General features: G+C 35.0%; 2 protein-coding genes across 4 annotated transcripts; both read left to right on the plus strand.

Moving 5' to 3' along the window:
- Positions 1-1,194: 1,194 nt before the first annotated feature.
- Positions 1,195-11,608, plus strand: LOC144564142 (ABC transporter C family member 10-like). Of its 2 annotated transcripts, XM_078313680.1 has the most exons (14): positions 1,195-1,312; positions 2,974-3,041; positions 3,125-5,148; positions 5,299-5,402; positions 5,507-5,723; positions 5,945-6,031; positions 6,121-6,744; positions 6,937-7,101; positions 7,620-7,914; positions 8,513-8,727; positions 9,328-9,633; positions 10,151-10,214; positions 10,498-10,737; positions 11,459-11,608. In XM_078313680.1, the coding sequence occupies exons 2-14, from the start codon at positions 3,026-3,028 to the stop codon at positions 11,566-11,568; spliced, it is 4,467 nt and encodes a 1,488-aa protein (XP_078169806.1). In that variant the 5' UTR covers positions 1,195-1,312; positions 2,974-3,025; the 3' UTR covers positions 11,569-11,608. The 2 variants fall into 2 exon arrangements, with proteins under 2 accessions (XP_078169806.1, XP_078169807.1); XM_078313681.1 differs by lacking the exons at positions 10,151-10,214; positions 10,498-10,737; positions 11,459-11,608 and adding an exon at positions 9,123-9,226 and having other exon boundaries at positions 9,328-9,440.
- A 5,368-nt stretch (positions 11,609-16,976) lies between these two features.
- Positions 16,977-20,929, plus strand: LOC144564521 (putative beta-1,3-galactosyltransferase 14). Of its 2 annotated transcripts, none has more exons than XM_078314117.1 (7): positions 16,977-17,495; positions 17,628-17,780; positions 17,888-17,970; positions 18,603-18,702; positions 18,939-19,052; positions 19,561-19,703; positions 20,496-20,929. In XM_078314117.1, exons 1-7 carry the CDS (start codon positions 17,146-17,148, stop codon positions 20,576-20,578), a joined length of 1,026 nt encoding a protein of 341 aa, XP_078170243.1. In that variant the 5' UTR covers positions 16,977-17,145; the 3' UTR covers positions 20,579-20,929. The 2 variants fall into 2 exon arrangements, with proteins under 2 accessions (XP_078170243.1, XP_078170244.1); XM_078314118.1 differs by lacking the exon at positions 20,496-20,929 and adding an exon at positions 19,361-19,486 and having other exon boundaries at positions 16,986-17,495; positions 19,561-19,689.
- The last annotated feature ends 3,406 nt before the right edge of the window (positions 20,930-24,335 follow it).

The following is a 24,335-nucleotide window of genomic DNA, read 5'->3' on the forward strand; positions in this document are numbered from 1 at the left end:
TGTAAGTATCAGTGCTGAAGGGTCAGTTGGGAAGAATAAGGATGTGCGATTTGAGGATGAAAAATCCACAAGAACACGGGATTTCGACAATGGACCTGACATGTTAGTGGCTGTTGAAATTAGAGATATGGGGCAGGTAATGGAGGAGATTAAAGAACAGTTTTGATTAAGGGTAGTTTGGGTATTACTATTTTTTTAAAGATTAATACAGCAATAATGGCATTTTCACAATTATTGTAGTTTGGAGTGGCATTTTTTCAATTTCAAAGTTCGGAGTGGCATTTTCACATTTCCACGGTTTTGTAGTGGCATTTTCACAATTTTCCCTTTATATTTTTATTTGTTTAATTTAGTTTTCCTTTTCTTATATATTTTTCTTTTTCTCATTTAAGATACATTTCATGTTGCATACGTATATTCTTTTTTCTTTTTCTTTTTTGAAATCCTGACATAGGCTGACCAAGAGGTTGCATACGTATATTCAAACTTGTAAATATTTTTGGAATCTTATTTTGGATCATACAATTACCAAAAAAATAATAGATTTAAAATTATTTTAGTTATAATAAATAAAGTAAAAGTTTATAAATTTTGTATGTAAATATGTTACTCGTAAAATAATTAATTTTAATAATTTAAATTTATTATTGAAAATCAATCTAATAAATTTTACAGACACAGACTATAACATCACTAAAGTAAACATGCATAGCACTCTCTATATATAAACATAAAATCCGTAAACGAGGACTTAATTCGACTTTCGCATTTCGGAAGGGACAAATGAAAGATGAAACCGAAAGCCGAAAAAGCAAGGGTTACATGCATGCACAATATTCCAATAGAAATATAATATTAAAATCATGCGGTTAAGGTGAGAAGAGAGGACACTTGTAAAATAGCGCCATCACGCTGCCCCGTTTTCTCTTGTCAGGAGAATCTGTTGCTAAAGGACAGGCCGAAAGACGTGAGCGGTGACGGATCGAATTACTTTCCCGCTATTCTCTTTGCGTAAATTATACATTCTCCAAATCTGAGGTAACAGGATATTTCTGTTTAGATGTGAACTGTCTGATCAGAATCCGGCCCGAGGTGGGATGCACAGGTCACTTCAATATTCGTGCGGATTCTGATCGAACGTCTGGATCTAAAGAGAAATATTCTGTTACCTCAGAGGGAGAGAGGGAGTGGCTCAGTGGCATTACTCTGATAGCTTTGCAAGCGTAAGGTTAGTTCATAAATTATAAATTGAGAGAGCGAGCGAGAGAGGGAGACAGGAGCGACATTGCTCTGATAGCTTCGCAAGCGTAAGGTTAGTTTATACAATTGCATGTGAAATTTCCAGAATTATGTTATTTCTTCTTTTCAGAGCTGAGACAGTACATTTTGCAGATGTTTGAAAGAGCCAAATTTGTTTTTGTTTTTTTTTTATCCTTATTACCATTTCACTCTGTATAGTTTCATTGGAAGATACTTACGGGTTAAAATGGTCTTAAGATTATGTTGTATTACTTTACTGTCTATTACTGATGGTATATATGCTCTGATCTTGTATATGCGTATAATGTGGAATTTTCCTTCCCAAATTATATATTATATATGAGTGAGGCTATTGTACTATGCGTAGCGCATATTGGCCCACACTATTGACTCAAATCTTTGGTTTGAAAGTACTAACGATCCAAAACCGTCCAACATGGTCTCCATATGAATATGTACGTGTAAATTAAATTTTACATTTTTTTTGAATTTTTCTACTATTTTGTAGATGGATAGAAATAGAATATCACTTGATCTGAATATTCTGAATATTCTGGATCATCCAAAACAGTGTTTTTTCTACCCATCTAAAAAATAGTAAAAAATTCTAAAAAATGTAAAATTTAGTTTAAAAATACATATTCATATGGAGATCATGTTGAACAGTTCGATCGACCTGAAAACAAAAATATTGATTTGTAGTAGGGACCAATCCGCTATGCATGGTACCATTGTCTCACTCATTATATATAGTACGAGCTCTTTTGTTAATTTTTATTTCTAAATGCTTGTGGCTGCTTGAATTGATTGATTTGTGAAGAAAATAAGTCTTAGAATTTGTTTGGCATCTTCCAAGGTTATCAAGATTCATGCATCTAGATTGCATATTCATTTTTATCTTCTTTCATCTTTGTAGCCCCACACAATATTAAGAATCAATTATGCACTAAGGTCATGTTTGGTTGTGGAGTAAAGTTACTCTGAATTAAATTGCTTACTTCAAGTTAAGATGGATTGAATTAATCATGTTTGGTTGGAGTTTAGTGGAGTAAGTTAATGATGGGAGAGAAAATTATAAGTTGAATGGTGTTTAGTGGAGTAAAGTTACTCCGAATTAAATTGCTTGCTCCAAGTTAAGATGAATTGAATTAATCATGTTTAGTGGAGTTTAGTGGAGTAAGTTAATGAGGCCAAGATAACATTGCAAGCCACCAGGACCCATAGGTGGAATAAGTTACTCCACCTAAAGAGGTGAAATAACTTACTCCAGATTAACTCAAATGGTACTCTCTTAATCCTTCAAATTTACTTTTCGTTTGGCTATCACTTAAAGGTGGTAGCCAAACATGACCTAAGACACAAAGAGGTTCTTTTCCTTTTTTCTTTTGATATGAGGCATTTCTCTTCTTGACATGTTGATATGGCTATAGCTAGCTTTTGTGCTAAGGCAGTGGTATGCTGTTTTGGCAAATTAACAATATGATGATCACACTACAACAGGTTTTGGATGTACATAAAACAGCCAGTTTCAGAAATGGAACAGGGTGCAAAGCCTTATTTTCCAAAAAAAAATGTTTCTATCTCTCTACAAAAATGGATATGATCTCTACAAAAGATATGGATATGATCTAACTCTTAGTTTTTCTGTTACTAAGTTTTCATTGTACCCCGTTTGGGAATTTAATTTCTTACTTCTACTTGCATAATTTGAAGGAAGCAGGAGCAGCTATTCAATTTCAAGTGGATAATTCAGGATTCAGGCAAGATGGTTCCTCTTGCAAGTAAGACCCAAATTAAAGTTCCTTATCTTTGGAGTTCTTTGTTTTAATGCTTTCTAAAATTTATCATTTTTTGTATTATTTAGGTTCGATTACTGGTTTCTGTGGCACTACCATCTGTGCCTATGGGAATAGTAGTGGATGTATTCTCGCAGAAATTTTGGACTCTTCTACTTGCATAAACCATATAGTAGTGCTCTCAATTAGTTCTATGATCTCTGTTTTGCTTCTAATCAATCTAATTCTCAGAATAAGCAAAGCAAATGTCCCAATTAGAAGGCTTTTTGGGCTCTCTTCACCTATCCATTTACTCTCTGCTATCTTTAATGGTGTTCTTGCATTTTTTTATCTTGGCCTTGGAGTATATATGTTGTTAGAGAATTTTTCTAAGAGATATAGGACCTATTATGAGCCACACTGGTGGCTTGCAATGTTATCTCTGGGCTTGTACCAACTCCTTTTGAGCTTGCTCTTCACTTGTAGGTTTAGATATCTCAAAATGTGGTCCATATTACCAACCATATTTTCCGGGTTCATATGTGGTTCTTCGATCGCCTATCTTTTAAAAGAAAAAAAATTAACTGCTGATGCAATTTTAGATGTCTTGTCTCTACCGGGTGCATTTCTGTGGGTTGTATGTGCAGTATACAATTCTAGAGATGAAGAAGAAACCATTAATGGAAATCTGTACAAGCCTCTCAATAGTGATATTATTTCAGTTCCATTGGACCAAAAGTCAAATGTGACACTTCTTTCAACTGCTGGGTTTTTTAGCATAATGTCCTTTTGGTGGTTGAACCCATTAATGAAGAAGGGATATGAGAAGCCTTTGGAAGAGAAAGACATACCTGATCTAGGTGAAATAGACCGGGCAGGAACCCAGTACACCATTTTCTTAGATAAATTAAACCATAAAAAGCAAACAAGCAATCAAAAATCTTTGTCGCCATCAATCTTTTGGACAATTGTTTCGTGCCACAAAAGGGAAATATTTGTTTCTGGCTTTTTTGCATTGCTTAAGGTTCTCACTCTGTCTGCCGGTCCCATGATCCTAAATGCATTTATTAAGGTGTCAATGGGTCAAGAGGCATTTAAATATGAAGGTTATGTTTTAGCTGTGGGATTATTCTTTGCAAAATGCACTGAGTCACTTTCGCAAAGGCAATGGTACTTCAGGACAAGAAGGCAAGGTCTACAAGTTAGGTCTTTACTATCTGCTGCTATATATAAAAAGCAACAGAGGTTGTCCAATTTAGCCAAATTAACCCATTCTTCAGGAGAAATTATGAACTATGTGACAGTTGATGCATACCGAATAGGGGAGTTCCCATATTGGTTCCACCAAACTTGGACCACAAGCTTGCAACTATGCATTGCTTTGGTGATCCTTTACAAAGCTGTTGGTCTAGCAACCATTTCGTCAATGGTCGTGATAATTCTAATGGTTGCTTGTAATGCCCCTTTGGCTAATTTACAACACAAATTTCAAACAAGGCTAATGGAGGCACAGGACAAGAGGCTAAAGGCCATGTCTGAGTCCTTGGTGAACGTGAAGGTAATAAAGCTCTACGCATGGGACGGGCATTTTCGGAAGGTTATTGAAGAACTCAGGCAAAAGGAGTATGTTTGGATAAGGGCCTTTCAATTGCGTAAAGCATACAACATTTTCCTCTCTTGGTCATCCCCTGTAGTTGTCTCAGCCGCCACATTCTTGGCATGTTATCTTTTGGGGATACCACTAGAGCCGAGCAATGTCTTCACCTTTGTTGCGACTCTTCGCTTGGTACAAATTCCAGTACGCCAGATACCAGAAGTGATTGGGGTTGTGATCCAGGCAAAAGTTGCATTTGCACGGATTGAGAAGTTCTTGGAGGCTCCTGAGTTGCAAACTGAAAAAATGAGGATGGATGCTTTTGAGAGTATGGAGAAACCGGTAGTGATGGAGTCATGTGATTTCTCTTGGGATGAGAATCTTTCAAGGCCCACTTTGAGGAATGTGAGCTTGGTGGTGAAGGCCGGGGAGAAGGTGGCAATATGTGGTGAGGTTGGGTCAGGAAAATCAACTCTGCTGGCAGCTTTTCTTGGTGAAGTCCCCAAGACTCGCGGCATGGTATAATTTCCTTTTATAGGTCAATTACTTGCATTTGGTTTTTTAAAGACTGAAATCATTTTGTTGAGTGTTGAGGCAGAATTAGACTCAAATCTATAATTAAAATAGTTAATCTACATCCTTACTGATAATTGAATTTGCTAAATGTAGATCCAAGTTTGTGGAAAAATAGCCTATGTGTCTCAGAATGCATGGATCCAAACTGGAACGGTGCAAGAGAACATCCTTTTTGGGTCTCCCATGAATAAGCAAAGGCAGTATAATTATAAACATCTTCTTTGAATTCCATACTAAATTAGCGTATATGAGTAACACCAAAACTTTCACCAGAGAATTTATTTTATTTCCTTTTCAACAGGTACCAAGAAACACTAGAGAGATGCTCATTGGTCAAAGACCTAGAAATGCTCCCCTTTGGAGACCAAACTCAAATAGGAGAAAGAGGTATCAATTTGAGTGGAGGTCAGAAGCAGCGTGTTCAACTGGCTCGTGCATTGTACCAGAATGCCGATATATACCTCCTTGATGATCCCTTTAGTGCGGTCGATGCACAGACTGCTAGCAGTTTGTTTAATGTAAGCATTTAGAAAAAAGTGTTTATAACCCAATTTAAGCAATTATTCGTCCAGAAGCCATTCTTATCTCATGTTCCTTTATTAAATGACTATGGTTGAATATTTCCACATTTCCTTTTTGTTTTCTAGAATAGAATAAATTTTACTGGGATCGCTATCCTCTGTACTAATGTGATTATCATGAATTTCTGTTTATTTAAATGTTTTCTAATTGTTTGCAGGAATATGTAATGGGAGCTCTAGCAAATAAGACAGTTCTTTTAGTTACTCACCAAGTTGATTTCTTACCCACATTTGATAGGGTCATGGTAATTATCACTCCCTACTTCTCATGATCATTTAAACTAGTTTCTAATCAAACATACTAGACCAATTATAACAAGTATCTGTCTTGCAGTTAATGTCAGATGGAGAAATTTTACGTTCTGCCGCTTTTTGTGAGTTATTTGCATCATGCATGGAATTCCAGGACCTAGTCCATGCACACAAAGAGACTGCTGGAATAGAGAAACTCAACAACATGGTCCCTCAAAATAATAAAAATGAAACCATCAACGGCCATGAGATAAGTAAAATTGATGGCGGAACCATAAAGAATGTGCTCCAGAAAGAAAATGCAAAGTTGTCGGAAGGTGGATCTGATCAATTGATAAAGAAAGAGGAGAGAGAGAGGGGCAATACCGGTCTAAAACCATTCATGCAATATTTGGGACAGAATAAGGGATATTTATATTATTCCCTTCTAGTTCTGGCACATATAGTTTTTGTAACAGGCCAAATTTCACAAAACACATGGATGGCTGGGAATGTTCAGAACCCAAATGTCAGCACACTGAAGTTAATTTTGGTTTATTTGGGAATTGGATTTGGGACAGTTTTCATATTGTTCTTCAGGTCTCTCTTGTTGGTTGTCCTTGGATTAGAGGCATCCAAGTCGTTGTTCTCCCAGTTGCTTGGATCACTCTTTCGTGCACCAATGGGATTTTACGACTCTACCCCTCTCGGTAGAATTCTTAGCCGGGTCAGACAAATATCCTTTTGATAGTCTTGTTCTTAATGGTTGTATATTGTTTGGTTGAGATTTGAATATCCAGCATTACCAATAAAACACACAAAAGAGTAGTTCCTCAAAACTTATTAATAGTTATTTGATGTTGCAGGTGTCATTCTATTGATTTTGTATTTGTAACCGAAGTATTTGTTTGATGTGTAGGTTTCGTCTGACCTAACTATTGTAGACTTGGATGTGCCAGTTGCCTTTGTTTCAGCCACAAGTGCTACATTGAATGCGTATAGCAATCTTGGTGTATTGGCTGGAGTTACATGGCAAGTTTTATTTGTCTCGGTGTTTATGATTGTTTTGGCCATTCGAATTCAGGTACATTATAACAAAGTCCTTTGTATATTACGTGTTTACTAAAAGGTACTGTCTTTGTTAGTACTTACTTGCATTGGTGGAGTATTTCATTGCAAGATCAGAGTTATATATTATATTGCATTTTCAACTAAACTAATTCATTTTTCTCTTTGGTTAATTTTTTTAACTGAAGCGAACGTTGTCTCCTTCAGAGCATAATTGGGTCTTAACATTAAGAAATGGTCAAATAAAATTTTGGTAAAACCCCTCTAAGTTTAAGTTATGAAAATGAAAACTTTTTGGCCCCAAAAGGTTGGCATTTCTATAAGGGTATACACAAATCATTTCTTTATTTAGTATATTTTTTTGATCTACTATCTATCGTTACCTTCTTGTTAACTATACCATTCCACCATTTTTACGATCCATCCAACCATTGTTGACTTGTTAGGGGGTATGATATTTTTCACTGGTTGAAATTGAGATCCTTGCTTCATACAATGCTGGTCAATTTCCTTTTAACATTGGTTTACATGTAGAGATACCACCGAGCTTCAGCAAAGGAATTAATGCGAATAAATGGTACCACAAAATCTCTCATGGTGAACCTCTTATCAGAGTCAATTGCTGGTGCAATTACTATAAGGGCGTTTGAGGAAGAAGACCGTTTCTTTGCAAAATACCTTGAGCTAATAGACAAAAATGCAAGCCCTTACCTCTATAATTTTAGCTCATCAGAGTGGCTGATCCAACGGCTAGAGACAATGAGTGCTGCGATTGTGGCCTCATCAGCACTTGTCATGACATTGCTTCCTCCTGGAACATTTGGCGCTGGTATATTACTTTCTTGTTTTCTTTAATGTAATTTGCTATAGGTGAATGACTTTTGTCACCAGAGAGCTGTGGTGATTTTAAATTACAAAGCCATAAGACATGAGCATATTAAATATTAAAAATGACTGTTTAGCCCATATTCAATAAACTAACATTTAATTATCAAGACCTGATATTGAGACCAACAAAAGTGTTTCTCCTCTGAACTGAATTCTTGTCCTTCTTACTTCTGTTCCTAGAATTATTTTCTTATTGGTTTAAACCCCTGATGGTATCAGTATGTTAATAAATTGAAAAACATTCTTTTAAAAAAGATGCATAGTTGATGAATGAAGTGATAATAAAAAATAAAGCAATGATGAAAGTGCTACAATGTCAGCCAAAATTCTATAAGCCAAAAGGGATACTGTTAGATTCCTTATCCATTTATATTAGACGAGTTATGCAAATTTTCTGCAATAAATATAAGCTTTTCTTTTTCCAAAAACCCATTGTTGTTGTTTTCTTAGACCATATCTTATGAGAATGAAAATGGAGATCTCACTTGACCTATCGCACCTGTTCCATTTTAAAATAATGTGCATTAATTTGGTTGCAGGGTTTGTGGGAATGGCACTGTCGTATGGACTCTCTCTAAATAATTCGTTTGTTAACTCCATACAAAACCAATGCAAACTTGAAAATTTAATTATATCAGTTGAGAGGATCAACCAGTACATGAACATAGAAAGCGAGGCACCAGAGGTGATAGAGGACAGCAGGCCTCCTCCTAATTGGCCGGCTATTGGTACAGTCAAGATCCAAGGATTAAAGGTTATTTTTTTTATGTTTGATAAAAATGGTGATTCTGATTCTGGCATGTGCCAGCATATGCTGACTATTATGTATATGTGGCTAACATTTATGTCGGGTTGGTTTAAATCAGTTTGAGTCATTTCGGACTCAGTCAGGTCCCAAGTTGATCGAGTATTCTTTCAGGTTCGGGTTGAGTCTGATGGCTCCTTCTTACTTTGGGCCAGATTTTAACATGCCATGTCTCTGCATAATCTTGGTTCAGGATATGACTTGGTTAGTTACTATCCAGGATTTCAACCTAGGATCAGGATACTTCAAATCAGGCTTACAGTGAAATTTATTTAGCCAGAACAAAAGATGTATCATTTTTGTACTAAACAAGTTAGTATTTTCTTTTTATTTATGTTTTATAGGATTTGTCCATTTTGGTAGTGAGTACCACAAGTCCAGTCCTGTACCAATACCAACCCGGGTATTGTTATCTCTAGGCCTGTACTAAAGAGCACTCACATGCATGGTATAAGATTTCTTTGCAAAAATGAACTTCTCACGAGCTGATATCCTACCATGCTACTTCAGTCTCTTAAGAGTTGTTAAAAAAGTTTCTTCATTCAACAGATAAGGTACCGACCTGACACTCCCCTAGTGCTTTGCGGCATAACATGTACATTTCAAGGAGGACACAAGATTGGCATTGTGGGCCGCACTGGCAGTGGAAAGACAACCTTAATTGGTGCCTTGTTCAGACTGGTGGAGCCTGCAGGAGGAAAGATAGTAATAGATGGACTGGATATTACAAAGATAGGATTGCATGACTTGAGATCTCGGTTTGGTGTTATACCACAAGATCCAACCCTTTTTCATGGGTCAGTTAGGTACAATATGGATCCATTAGGTCAGTTCACTGATCAACAAATATGGGAGGTAAGCTTCAGTGAAATTATAGTTGTTTGTAAGTTTGTTAATGGCAGAACTTTTGACTGGGCTCGTACTTTTGGGCATACTAACAAGTTTGGAATTTGGGAATAATTTGGAGATATCTAAAATTCGTGTATATAATTTGACAATAGTTCATTATTTATATTGCATATACATATACCAAACTAATGATGTTTTTAGAAAGAAAACAAAATTTTGCGAGTAATATATATGTTAATAATGTTCATTTTCATGAAATTCACAAATAATTTGGAAAATAATATGTCAAATTCATAAAAACCATTTAATTCGTCTATTTGTTGGGAAGGTGTTGAAAATGAAAAATTCACGAACTATTTGTGAAGCTTGTTACTATGCTTTTGAGTCATCAATAGCACTTGGAGTGGGTTCTCTATCAGAGTACAAAACATCATAAATTTGTTTAAATTTGGTGATCCCTTTCATATCTTAAGTTTTAAATGTTTATCTAACATATGTTCATTTACTGTTTTTGTTTTTGAAGGTTCTTGACAAATGCCAACTTAGGGAAGCAGTTCAGGAGAAGGAGCATGGTTTGGACTCACTAGGTGCTAATTCTATAATATTTCAATGTGCTTTTTTAAAATAAATTTCAATGTCACCTGGCACTTTTACAAAACTGAAGTACGATATATAGTTCCTCTTATGAAATATTTGTTCCCAAAATTTATTGAACAAAAGAGGTTCTAGAGTTTGCAAAAGTAACAATTAAAACACTATTGGCTTCGATACAAAAGTAGAGGCTATAAAATTATGGTCTATAAGTTAACTGTGAAGTTGCATCTATATATTATATTCTCTGTTGAAGTCTTTTTTTTTTCTGCCGTGCAGTTGTAGAAGATGGCTCGAACTGGAGCATGGGCCAGAGGCAGCTGTTCTGCCTTGGCAGAGCTCTTTTAAGAAGAAGCCGCATACTGGTGCTGGATGAAGCAACTGCATCAATCGACAATGCGACAGATGCAATTCTTCAGAAGACGATTCGAACCGAGTTTGTAGACTGTACCGTCATAACAGTCGCACACCGCATCCCCACTGTCATGGATTGCAACATGGTCCTTGCCATTAGTGATGGTTAGCACATATTTTTATTTTCCTAATTTGAGGCTTGATTGTGTTATGATGTTAAAATTGCTATTGGTGGTAAATGTGGCGGCTGTTTGGTTCGGGAGAAATAAAAATTAGATCTAGGTGATTCTGATTTCAAATTGTTTTGTTGTTGGGAACAATTTGGGTCCAATGCCCATCGGATCCTCTTTAAGATCCGTGCACATCTGCTTTAATATTCATGTGGATCTAATGCGCATAGATCCTAAAGGGTATCGGACGGATGCGGAACCCATCAGACCCAAATTGTTCCCTTAGTTGTCCAGCTAATGAGGTTAATTGGTATAGGCCACTTGTTTCTCAAATTTTCTCTGCTCAGGTTCATTATTAGACTTCCAAAATTTTATGGATGGCCAGATTGGTTTTGGGCTCTTCGAGTAGGTCCTTGTCTACAGTTGAATTTCTTTTTTAAGATTTTTGATTCCTTGCCTTGTTGGTATTTTTGTTTGTCTATTTATGAACTTAATAAGGCCCAATAATCTTTAGCAAACTCTCACCACCAAGAACCCTTACTAAATAGAAGCTTTAATAGATGTAATAGTTGGTGTATCAGTTTAATAGGTTTTGTTGATGCTAATTGGTACATGGAGCTTGAATATGTATCCTCTTTGGAGTTCTCTAACATTTTGCCCTTGTTCCTTCCTAAAAATTCTATTAATTAACAAGCTTTTTTTTTCCCCCCTTTTAGGTAAACTAGTAGAATATGATGATCCAATGAAGCTGATGAATACAGAGGGATCAATGTTTCGGGAACTTGTCAAGGAATATTGGTCCCTCTCTGCTAATGGCAACATCTAGCGTGTATCTTGAACTACTTAAACTAAATAAAATTGATACTCTTACAGTGTCGCTTTATTTTTAAATCACATTGTCTGAATCGGACAAAACAAAAAGTTTCTCTTTCACTAACAACACGATAAACAATAGCAGACATGAACACAAATAATTTTGCAGCTTAGATCTGATTCAAGGGGTCACAATATTGGAACTTAATTTATGAGAGCATATATATCAATAAAAATAATAGAAATTAACTCAGAGTATCTTTATTTTTAAAATTAATTAGACATTAAATACCACGTTTGATTAGAAATTAGAATTGAAAGTCCAATGTAGAATTAGTAATAAACAATTACGAATAAGAATTCATAAATTTGTAAATATGACAATTAGAAAGTATTTTTTTTTAAATAAACCTGTTAATTATAAAATTCTTATATGTTTCAGAAATTTTAAAAAATTGTCAGCTTGAATTAAAAATAAGAATAAAAAGTTCAATGTAGATGTGAATTCTGGTTTCAATTACGCATGGCGGAAACATGCCAAATCGCATGTTCTGATTTCTTTAAGAGTCGTAAATGCTAATTTAATGTGCTTACATGGACCACATCTTTTAATGACGGTAAAATATTGTCCGGTCCGGGTGCTTGGTAAAATATTTTGGTGTAAAAAAGTAGAGTGAGTCTATGGTACTATGCATATCACGGGTTGTTACCGTGCTACGGTTCTATATTCGAGTTTTCAAATTCCAACGGTCGATCCGAACCGTTCATCTTGTTCTCCATATTAATATGTGTTTGGAGACCAAATTTTACATTTTTTGAAAAAATTTTACTATTTTTTTAGATATTTAGAAAATCACTTGATCTGAAAATTCTGGACCATCCAAAAACAGTGATTTTCAATAAATCTAAAAAAATAGTAAAAAAATTTCAAAAAATGTAAAATTTGGTCTTCAAACACATATTAATATGGAGAACAAGATGAACGGTTCGGATCGACCGTTAGGATTTGAAAACTCGAATATAGAGCCGTAGCACGGTAACAAATCGTAATATGCATAGTACCATAGACTCACTCAAAAAAGTATTATTCACCAAACAGTTCCCCCGAAATATAAAGAAAAGAGTGAGTCTATGGTACTATGCATATTACGATTTGTTACTGTGCTATGGCTCTATATTCGAGTTTTCAAATCTTAACGGTCGATCCAAACAGTTCATCTTGTTCTCCATATTAATATGTTTTTGGAGACCAAATTTTACATTTTTTTGAAATTTTTTTTACTATTTTTTTAGATTTATTAAAAATCACTGCTTTTGGATGGTCCAGAATTTTCAGATCAAGTGATTTTCTAAATATCTAAAAAAATAGTAAAATTTTTTCAAAAAAATGTAAAATTTGGTCTCCAAACACATATTAATATGGAGAACAAGATGAACGGTTCGGATCGACCGTTAGGATTTGAAAACTCGAATATAGAGCCGTAGCACCGTAATAACCCGTGATATGCATAGTACCATAGACTCACTCTAAAGAAAAAGTTAACACACAAATGTTGGACCGGATAAATAAAAAACTTTGGATCGGAAAATATAACACATCCACATTATGCATTTTTCACAACGGATTGAGAAGAGGACTAGAGAAGTACAGTGCCTAATCCTTACAAGAAAAAAATGAAGAAAGTTTGGTGATATACCCGAAATTTGTTAGTTATTGTTTTAATATTTTAACTATGTCATAGTCTCATAGACTTATGAAAAAGTTCATCCGATTTTTTTATTAATAGAAATAAAATAAAATAAATATCGAAAAACGGGATTACTTTTGATTATTTTCGAAATATAGGTATAACGGGTTTACACAACCCGTCCCACCGGACGGGTCTAATTATCCCGTCCGGGTTACATTCCGTTAATCCATCATCTTAATTAAATTCCAACCCAAAAAAAAGAAGAAAAAATCGGACGGTACTACACAACCCGTCCTGGTTTTTTTAAAAAGAAAAAACAAAAACAAATATCCGGACGGTACTACACAACCCGTCCTGGGTTAAAAAAAACAAAAAATGTCGGACGGGTTAAGTAATCCCGTCCGACAAATAATGTGACTGAAGAAAATAATCAAAATTTTCCGCTGGTCTGCAAAATCGTGATAATCTTCCGATTGAGGGATTTTGGGTGTGACCACCATTAACACCCCGAATATAACCACCGCCGCTCCCCACGCAATCCATCTACTTTTCTCCATTGTCACGAGCTTTGTCGAATCGACTCAAATCTAATCTCTCTCTTTCTCAGGGTAAACTACGAAGCGCATCGGTCATGCAGAAACTGGAAAGATTTCCAAAAATAAAAAACAAGCAATAAGAAGGGAAATTGCAGCCTTGCAGACAGGTGTCCAATTCCGAAATGAAAAGACTGGGAACTAGATTCGTGAGTTTCAATCTGGTATGTTCGTTAAGTAATCCCGTCCGATATATATATATATTTTTTTTAAAATCCGGGACGGGTTGTGTAGTACCGTCCGGGTATTTATTTATTTATTTATTTTTAAAACCAGGACGGATTGTGTAGTACCGTCCGATTTTTTCTTTTTTTTTGTTTGGGTTGCACGAATTTAATTAAGGGAATGGATTAACGGAATGTAATCCGGACGGGATAATTAGACCCGTCCGGTGGGACGGGTTGTGTGAACCCGTTATACCTATATTTCGAAAATAATCAAAAGTAATCCCGTTTTTCGATATTTATTTTATTTTATTTCTATTAATAAAAATTTCGGAAAAGTTCATTACTATCATCCACGCACCACTAGAGTGCACAAAAATCATGATATCTATACACTTTCAGGCTTATGCGTATCCTGGAGATGCGTGAATGATAATAATCGACATTTTTAAAAATTCATGATAAAATTGAAATATTAAGATGGTAGCTAAATTTTTTTCGATATACTAAATTTTTTTTTTTTTTTTTAAAAGTTGGTGGTAGCTATCAAGGTTCGTGAAGGAGAATCGAACTCTCGACCTTTGAGTATAACAACTCTAGGACATTTTTATAGCCAATTGTGCTACCTCCCCTTTCTACGATATACTAAAATTTTAAAGTTGAGAATTTTCTAGGAAGAACTCTTCTCACTGTGCGATAGTGCAGTGGTAAAGAGGGCTGATGCACTAGTCATAGAGTCACAGGCGAATTTAGAATTTTAATCAAGAGTAGACACAAAATATTGACAATGTATAATTTTTTTTTTGACGAATCAGAACGAAGTAGTGGATGGGAATCTAAAAAAATCGCAGCACAACCGGATATGTCACGACGCGACATGGTTCCATCAGGGCACATATGACGATTACATAATGTGACTCGCGTGTCCTATGTCATGACTATCTTTCGAAAATTTGGACACATCATGTGTGATCACGGCGTGATTAATGTGTTCTGACTAGTTTTGTAAATAAAGGTATGCGGTCGTCGGACAGACAGGGTACCGCCAAACGATTAATCGGGAATAATTGTCTATATAATCAGAAATAATCGGCCGATTAGTCAGAAAATTCTGTGACAGTTTAGTCACCGCCAATGACTAATCGATCGATTAATCAGTCTAAACGGACGTTTTTTATAACACTGGTTCTGACCATTCATGTGCCATGACTATATTGTTCAAAATTTGGTCACGGTAAGACACGACACGTGATCCAACTCATGGTACATATTTATATCCTTAGTAGTTGATATTTTTTTTTCTCCGAACTAATCAACGATTCTTGTAAGTGGAGTAGTGAATCAGACCGTGTCTTTTTTCTTTCTTTTACGCAAATAAGTTTGAACTGACTTTCTTTTCTACGCAATTTTCTTCTATTGAACTGTAAATTAAATTCAAAAGTAGACATTAGAGAGATTCAGAAGTAGGCACAGGTATGAAATCACACTCCATTTAATTTTTTCTACGCATAGAGCTATGGTTTGACTCTTGCTTATAGCATGATTTTTGCTCAACTAATTGGTCTTGCGCAGCTCACGGTTCATGGTGCACAAAAAAATGAAATGGGGACAACATTTGGTTCCATGTCCGGTCTACAAAAGGGGATCAGATTCGTTTGCAGATGTATCAGCTCCGTATTCGCACAGAGAGGGGCCGTATCAACACGTTTCAACGACCATACCGGAAGGTTAAGGTTAAGGATACGCCACGTCGTCTGATACGCCAGCTGGCATATCGAAAGCGTATTGGGTCCGTATAGTACCTGTATCGGTATCCGATGCACACCCGATACGGGTACGGGGTCCATTATGAACATAGATTTAATCCAAACTAATTTTTGTAAGGTTTCCTCTCTTATCATGAGCAAATATAAAAATTAGTGTGAGGTGACTTAGCTATTTCTTGTGATTTTGAAAATTTTAATTAAGTATATTAAAATTTAGTTGATTTCTTTTTTATAACTTTTTATATAATTTAATCTCCCTTATAAAATATTAAATGTTTACTGATAGTTTTATTTTGTGAGTGTGAAAACTTAAATATCTCATATCACATATTGTGTATTTTAAATTTTAACCACCTCTATAAATTTTTTCTAGTTCTGTTCTATCTCCATCTCTTATTCTATAATTTATGTAAAATATACTTAGTAATCTCAAAATTAATGTATAAAATTGTAAGAGAATATGTGTAAGAGAGTGTTATTAATTTGATAATATCATTATATTGTAAAAACACTAAATATAGTGATTTGTGGAGATGAGTTACGGTGAGTTGCGAAGTAAAACACGTTTCTACTTCACGCCGTATTGAAATAAAAGTAATGTGATCTCCATATTGAAATGTGCTTGGAGACCAAATTTTATATTTTTTTGAATTTTTTTACTATTTATTAAGTAATTTTGAAAATTGTTGTTTTGCTGTGAACAGTAAAAAAAATAAAAATTTCTGGACCATCCGATCAGCGATTTTCAAAATTGCTTAATAAATAGTAAAAAAATTCCAAAAAATGTAAAATTTGGTCTCCAAGCACATTTCAATATGGAGATCATGTTGAGCGGTTCGGATTAGTCGTTTGAATTTTCAAATATTAAAATATGAGTGTGAAGTAAAATAGTCGCTTTACTTCGCAACTCACCGTAGCCCATCTCGTGATTTGTGTAGTGTTGCTGTGATTTATTCCTGTAACGAATTTCACGTAAAAAATTATGTATCTTTTATTTTCTTGTATTTCATTGTTTTCGTGTACATTTCATTTTTTTTTTACTTGAGCGAACATTGATATATGTCTGCATGTTTGATGAAATAACCTTATTTTTAATATTTCTGCATTCTTCCCCAACAATCACAGAAGAAAACTTGATGTTATGTGCTCAGCAGCTCCGTTTGTTCAACCGATTAGTCCTTGCTCCTTGGCTCCTTGCCAAAACACCAAAAAATTCACCAAATGCATTTTTTATTCATGAACTGCTAATGTCTCATCTAATCTAGTTATCTCCCGACATAAGCTAACCGAAACCATTAATTTCATTCAATTAAATGCCTAAAATAATAATTGCAACAAATCGCGCTTAGCTTCTCTTTCGTATCGATTTCCACGCCATGCCTACTTCTCCCAAGCTCTTCTCTTCGTACTCTCACTCTCGCCGCTTCGTTAACCTCCGCCGCTTCATCCCTCTCTTTTGCTTCCTCTTCGGCCTCACCGGTTTCCTTTTTGGATCCATCTCGTTCTTTTCCGCTAACTCGCGGACCCCCAAATGCGCAGGATCCAACCCGCTCTCCGTCTCCGTCTCGTGGGATCTGAATCCACAATCAGGCGATGGAGTTCTGGGAGGTAAGGAACGACACAAGGTGATGGGCTTTGTTGGGATTCAAACGGGTTTCGCATCCGCTGGGAGGAGGAAGGCACTCCGATCCACTTGGTTTCCTTCAGATCACCAAGGCCTTCTTAGGTTTTTCAGATATTGGAGCTATCTCAAATTTATTTATTCAAATTTTAAGCACCTGTACTTTCACTTGAGGTTTAGTAAAATATCTAGCTAAATATGCTGTCATTTTGATATTTCAATTTTTTTTTTTCACAGATTGGAAGAGTCAACAGGACTGACCTTTAGATTTGTGATTGGAAAAACCAAGGATAAATCAAAGATGGCTGCTCTTCAGAGAGAGATTGAAGAATATGATGATTTTATCCTTTTAGATATAGAGGAAGAGTATAGCAAGCTTCCTTTTAAAACGTAAGAACTAATTGTAATTTACTGGTTTTAGTCAAGTTTATCCAGCATGTCATACAATCAGTTAAGAGTTTATAAAAGGAGATAGCTGATCTGATCTGGTGTTGTAGGTTAGCGTTCTTCAAGGCTGCATATGCATTGTATGATTCAGACTTTTATGTTAAAGCTGATGATGACATTTATCTCAGACCAGGTAATTTGTATTCGTAACTTTTAGTACTATTGCTTTTTATTTTTGGTTTGTGTGGGATTTTGGTGAATGCTTAACTTATAGTAGCATTCTGTAACTTATGTTGTTATGCACTATTTTTTACTTAGTGCTGATTTGATACTAAAGAGCTAGCAATACAGGCTCAGTCCAGAAAAGGGAAACCTGTATTAGGCCTTTAGTTTTGTTTTATGTTCAGCTTGTAGTCAGTGTACTTCATTCCTCCGAGATCATCATGCAATTCATAATTAACCTTTTTCTTTAAATGACAAGATTTAAAGTTAAAATTACCCCAATACTGAAATCATCTAGAAACATAAGGCCCAATCTGTGTCAGACCAAAAAAATGTGACAAATGATTAATGGGTTGATGACGTGAGTCCGTGGGTGATGCAAGATATGTTTAAGTTTTAAATAGATGTGCCAACCTGACTATAACCATTATGATTCCTACATGTATATCCATTGTCAGGAAGAAATCTTTGTTCTTGATTTTTGTTACTTCCATTAGCACAGGTTAAGTCCATTGCTCTATTAGGGTCTCATTCCTGCACTTAATATAGGGCACTAACAATTCTATATCAAAATATAAACAAAATCATGACTTTACTTTTCAGATCGGCTTTCATTACTTGTAGCTAGAGAGCGGTCTCACTCTCAGACCTACATAGGATGCATGAAGAAGGGCCCTGTTTTTACTGATCCCAAGTTAAAATGGTTAGCATTTAATAATCTAGTAAATGTTCATGGACATGAATTACCTTACTAGTCATTCAAACCTTATGAAGTGCTTCAATAAACAAACAAGCCAGTTGGAATTGTCAAGTTAGTTTAAATCAGAAACTAAAAATGGGAAAGTTTGGTACAAAAGAAAAGTAAGTAATACGCTATTGTTACAAATACTGTGATGTATTAATTAGCCTGACCCTTTAATATACTTCTAAAAAACACAGGTATGAACCTTTGTCACCCCTTCTTGGAAGGGAGTATTTTCTTCATGCATATGGGCCTATCTATGCACTTTCAGCAGATGTTGTTGCAAGCTTGGTCGCTCTTAGAAACAATAGGTAAGTTAAATAAAATTTGTATCTGTGCATTTAGAAAACCTCAGTACCATCACATATAACTGTGCTAAATATTAGTCAGGCCTTTAATGTACACCACATCACTCTTAGAAACAATAGGTAAGTTAAATAAAATTTGTATCTGTGCATTTACAAAACCTCAGTACTATCGTATATAACTGTGCTAAATATTACCCAGGCCTGTAATGTACACCACATCACTCTTTTCATAAATCACCACATACCTAGCACTATAGCTGTATTGTAACTAATTCCAATACCCAAGTTACCGCTTTTGGTAAACTGTGTAGATTTAACGAAGGAGATATATATTTGGCATACTTCAAGGTAATTGAGGAGAATAAACACAGAATAGAAGTTCTAGGAAAGGGATGATATTGTAAAATTTCCCCTGGCAGAAATTGACCATTGCAAGGGTATGGTACTTTTAGTCTCCATAAAGGATGTATCTTTTCTCTTCTCTCAGTTTTCTCCTTAAAATCTCAAACAGCTTTAGGATGTTCAGCAATGAGGACGTGACTATCGGTGCGTGGATGCTAGCGATGAATGTGAATCATGAGAACGAGCTTTCACTCTGTTCGTCTGATTGCACTTCCTCTTCTATTGCGGTCTGGGATATTCCAAAATGTTCAGGTCTGACCTCCTTCCAAATTTTATGGCTGGTCCAAACCATCTAAGCCTCACCTATAATGGTTAACACACAGGGACTTGAACCTATGCTATTGATTTGTGTTTATTATAACTCATCTCAACTGACATGAGCTTTTTGTATGGGCCTACCTGATCCAACCAGAGCCTTCTCTTTATGCTTAATTATGGCCTTTGTTTGAAAGCACACTAAATGGGTAAACTGTCTCTTAGACCCGATCGCACTTTAATAAAATTATGGTGGCGTGAGCTGCCTCCTGCTGCCAAACATACACCGAATATCTTTGGGTTATTACACCAAACTGTTAAAATTAAGGTTTATTAATCAAACTTTCTTGATATTTTTGTATTTTAATGAAGCCCATTTATAAATGGTTTTCTGGGAAATGTAGCAAGCTACATCTCAAAACTCTTTATTAAAATTCAATTTGAATTTCGAACATAAATAGTGAGAGTATTTAGGGAGAAGTTTCTTTATTTATATTGGAATTTCTTCGTCGTCATGGATGTTATACATGGATTGCATATATGACCCAAAAAATAGGAAGTCAGTTGCAGCTTATAGTTTGATGTCAGTAATGTTGCAAAACAAAGGCTGAGATAGCAGGGGTGGGGACAAATCAGATGTATGCTGTTCCAAAATTTGAGTATATTTTGAGTAGTTAATGGAACTGGAGAGGCATTGGTTCGAGTGGTTATGATTTTGCTGGTACCAAGTGCTATTTGCATATTATAAAGTTGCACATGGAGAGTAAATTTTAAATTATTTTCATTCAGGGCTCTGCCAACCTGAGATTAAAATGCTAGAGCTGCACAAAAGAGAAGAATGTCATGGCGGGCCCACCACTTCTGATAGGTGACCCTGTACATGTAATCAGAGAATATTGCTATTCCAGGTTTCATCTTTGTTTTAGGTTTTTATTCCCGAATTAGGCCTTTCTTTCACGGCTTGATTTTTTTTGGGACATGATAGGTCAGAGATATTTTATTTCTTTAATTTCTTTTGTTTTCCTTTCCTTTCTTTTTTTTTTCTCTCTTTTTTTCCTCTTTTTTTGGCTTTTTTTTTTTTGGCATGTTATTGGGTAATTGTTTCATGATGCAAATCCGTAGGCAAGTTAATGTGATTAATTGTTCTCTCACCAGTAGAGAAAATGAGAAATTATTCTCTGGAATAAAATGTAATTTCAGAAAAAGTAAATCCCTTCTCAGCATATTGTTTTTGAAGATTCTTAAAATTTGACAATGTTAACTGAAGGTTTTGAGTTGACATGTGCACGATAAACTGAAGCTCTTAGATTTGTAGCCAATTAAGAAAACTAGAATAATTATCAAAACAAAATTGACTCCAAAAATAGCAAAACAAAAATTCTGGACAATTGTGGCAACTTGGATTGCTGCTAGTAAATTCTTTTCCAAGATATTTCATTATTATTTTAGTAATATCTTAACTGGTAAGTGCAATAGTAAATAAAATAATAAGATATTGCAAACTAAAAACAACTACTTTCACGTTAACTCTGGAATTTCTTCAAAGGATTTGGTGAAAGCCCAATTGTGAACCCATTTTTTTTTCACTTCCAGTGTTAAAGTATTGTATGCTTCTACGACTCAGATCAGAGGTGCTAAGTCACTTTCATGATTTTAAAATTTTTAATTATGTATATTAAAGTTTAATTAAATTTTTCGTATTTTGTAAGTTTTTGTATACTTTAGTCCCCTAAGTAAATTGACAAATGTGTGTTTGAATGAAGAGGATATTCTCAATTCATTCTTACAATGAAGAGTACAGTAAAAAAGATGAATTCCTCTTCTTCTTTTTTAAAATACTGACTGTGGCTGTCAGTTACAAAGCATAAAAGAAAACTGCAAAACAATTACAACCCACATCTAAGCAACAAAAACAACAATCAGAAGATGGATAGAAAGAAAAGCAGACTGTCCTTGAGAGAGGGTAAATATGTAAATACTTCGATTATTTTCAGATGTGGGAATAAGAAGCGTTACGATTTATTATCTCTTTCAAAGTATCATTTTTTTTTTTTTTTTTTTTTGGATATTCTCAATTTCATTCTCACAATGAAGGGGATGGTAAGAAGATGAATTCTTCTTTTAGCACTTACAATATGTAAATATTTGAGAGCTAGCCTTTAGTCTAGTGGTCAAGACATATAGTTTTTATGTGGGAGGTTATGAGTTAGAAATCCAATTGAGGGAGATCCTTTGTTTTAATAACAAGAGTATTAAATATATATAGTTGAGTGGCTTGATTTTCAACCTTTACTCAAGAAACAATATATGTAAATACTTCGATTACTCTCACAAGAGAGGGTAAATATCTTACTTTTTGTATTTCTATGTTGTCTCTATTATTTAGAACTTTCAAAACTTAATATCTAAGTATCAAATATAGAAGTTCGCCAACTGACATTTTTCAAAGTGAAGATATTGGCATTTTTGGAGAAAAAAAAATTATTTATGATGTGTTTTTTAGCATGCCTTATAATAAACCAATTAGAACGAAGGAATTAAAAACTCGTTATAAAACTATCAAAAGTGTGGAACTTCAAATCTCTATGCTGGTTCAGCGGCAGGAAGCAAAGAAAAAGAAAAAAAAAACAAGAAGTAACAAAAATAAAGAGTTTAAATGGTTGACCTGAAGCCGAAAACCTCAAGTTAATTCAGCCCAATGAATGACCCCAAAAATTTGAAGTTGACCTGAAAAAAATAAATATAAAAGTTCCACACCATACCATATATATCATTTAGGATAATTAATATGAAGTTCCAAGTTCAATTTTAACTCTAGTACTACTTGTGTGCTTGGTTGAGGGTCTAATTATTTCTCTGATTAAGTACCATATCATATATTAAATTCCCTCCCATTGTAAAGTAGTAAAATAATACAAACAATTAGGTGGACTTGAACATCAACATAAAATAATACAAATACTCTCTGACTGTTCTGAAGTGGTTTGCTCAATCTCGCATAAGCCACCGCTAATCCAGGATTGGAGATCGTCTCAGGAAATTTGGGAGGCATGGACTGCTGAATCAGATGGGGGTAGCTTTACTCTCTCATATTGTGATAGGAATATGGAGGGATTGACTATAGCACATGATCTTGCGAATCTAGGTAGAGTTAAGGGTTGGGAAAGAATGGGATCAGAGAGGGTCCCAACTGTAGCAGATGGAAGTTGACCTATGGGTCTTGTAAGAAACCAAAAAAACATATAACACTTCGTTCAATCCTTACAGTAGAAAATATTCACATCATCAACGAGCAAGTACTAATCCCAAATACATATATAGTTGGAACAATAAAAATGTTCATAATTTGTATTTCTACCACGGATTAGGCGAAAACCAGAGTGATCAGTATTGACTTTCTGCAACAGCAAGTGAACAATATTCTATAGATTGATTGGTTATATAATAGATATGGGGATGGTCGCCATGAAGGAAGTAAATACAATTTCCTTAGGTCCCATGATACAAAAGATGAATCAGCATATAGACCTTGTGATTCGATTATCGACATCTTCAAACATTTTCCATTCATAGCTATTAAGATAGTCTACTCCGTAATGCTTATAATACATGCTTAACTTGAAAATCTCAAAGTGTGGAATGCCATCCAAGTGGTTATTTGCCTTTTCATGTGTTACTAGCAACAAATCGCCTGATGATTCCACTAGAAATTTTGTAGAGCCTAGTTGTAGATTCCGATAGGTCTTCCACACTAACACGAGTTGCATATCAATGGTATACTCCTTCATGGTAATTCTATAAAGATAATTTGTATCAATTACATAAAAAATGCCCTTATTATTTATGAGATTCTCAATTTCATGAGAACGTTGAGGAGATTAGATCCATTTGTTATCTCCGACCCTGCAATAGTATATATGACTAAAATTGCTAGCAAACATCGCCATACAATCGTCTTTATTAACTATAGGGTTTGAAGAAACTACATTTTTCATAGCAACAAGCATTGATAATGAAGATAACGACGGTAAGCATACTTCTGCTTCTGTAAGTGGATTTATAAAGGTGGCTTCAAGAGTAGTATAGTCAACCACAAACAACCAACCTATCAATGAACCCGCAATCCATTTGTTTCTTGTTTCAAACAATTTAAGTTGATGTGAAACCTTTGCAACCTTCTCATTTGAGAGACTGAACATAATATTAATCTTTCCATGCATTGCATTGTTGTGTTGTAGTAGTGGCGTGGGTTTCCTTTCTGTAAACAATGCGATGTGGGGAATTTGGAAGGAAGGCGGTGAATACATGTTACAATTAATGAAGATGCTCAGGTACGTAGTATAGACCAGCAATCCATGGAGATATGTGCTGGAAAAGAAATATCAAGAATACATGTTACAATTAATGAATTTTTGACCGGAAATAGTTAATTACTTTAACACACACATCTTTTATTTTAAGATTTTATCATCAAGAGAGAGCATTGACTGTATCTACAATTGCTGACAGAGATTTAAGGCACCTACTTACAAGGTATACTATACCGTTGGATCCAAGGCCCAACATTTTCAATTGTTCAGTTTCCACTTTTTAAGGAAACATTGTGTTTTTTTAACAATACTTGAAAAG

Source organism: Carex rostrata, chromosome 13, assembly GCF_964058835.1.
Source record: "Carex rostrata chromosome 13, lpCarRost1.2, whole genome shotgun sequence".
In the NCBI taxonomy this organism is placed as follows: domain Eukaryota; kingdom Viridiplantae; phylum Streptophyta; class Magnoliopsida; order Poales; family Cyperaceae; genus Carex; species Carex rostrata.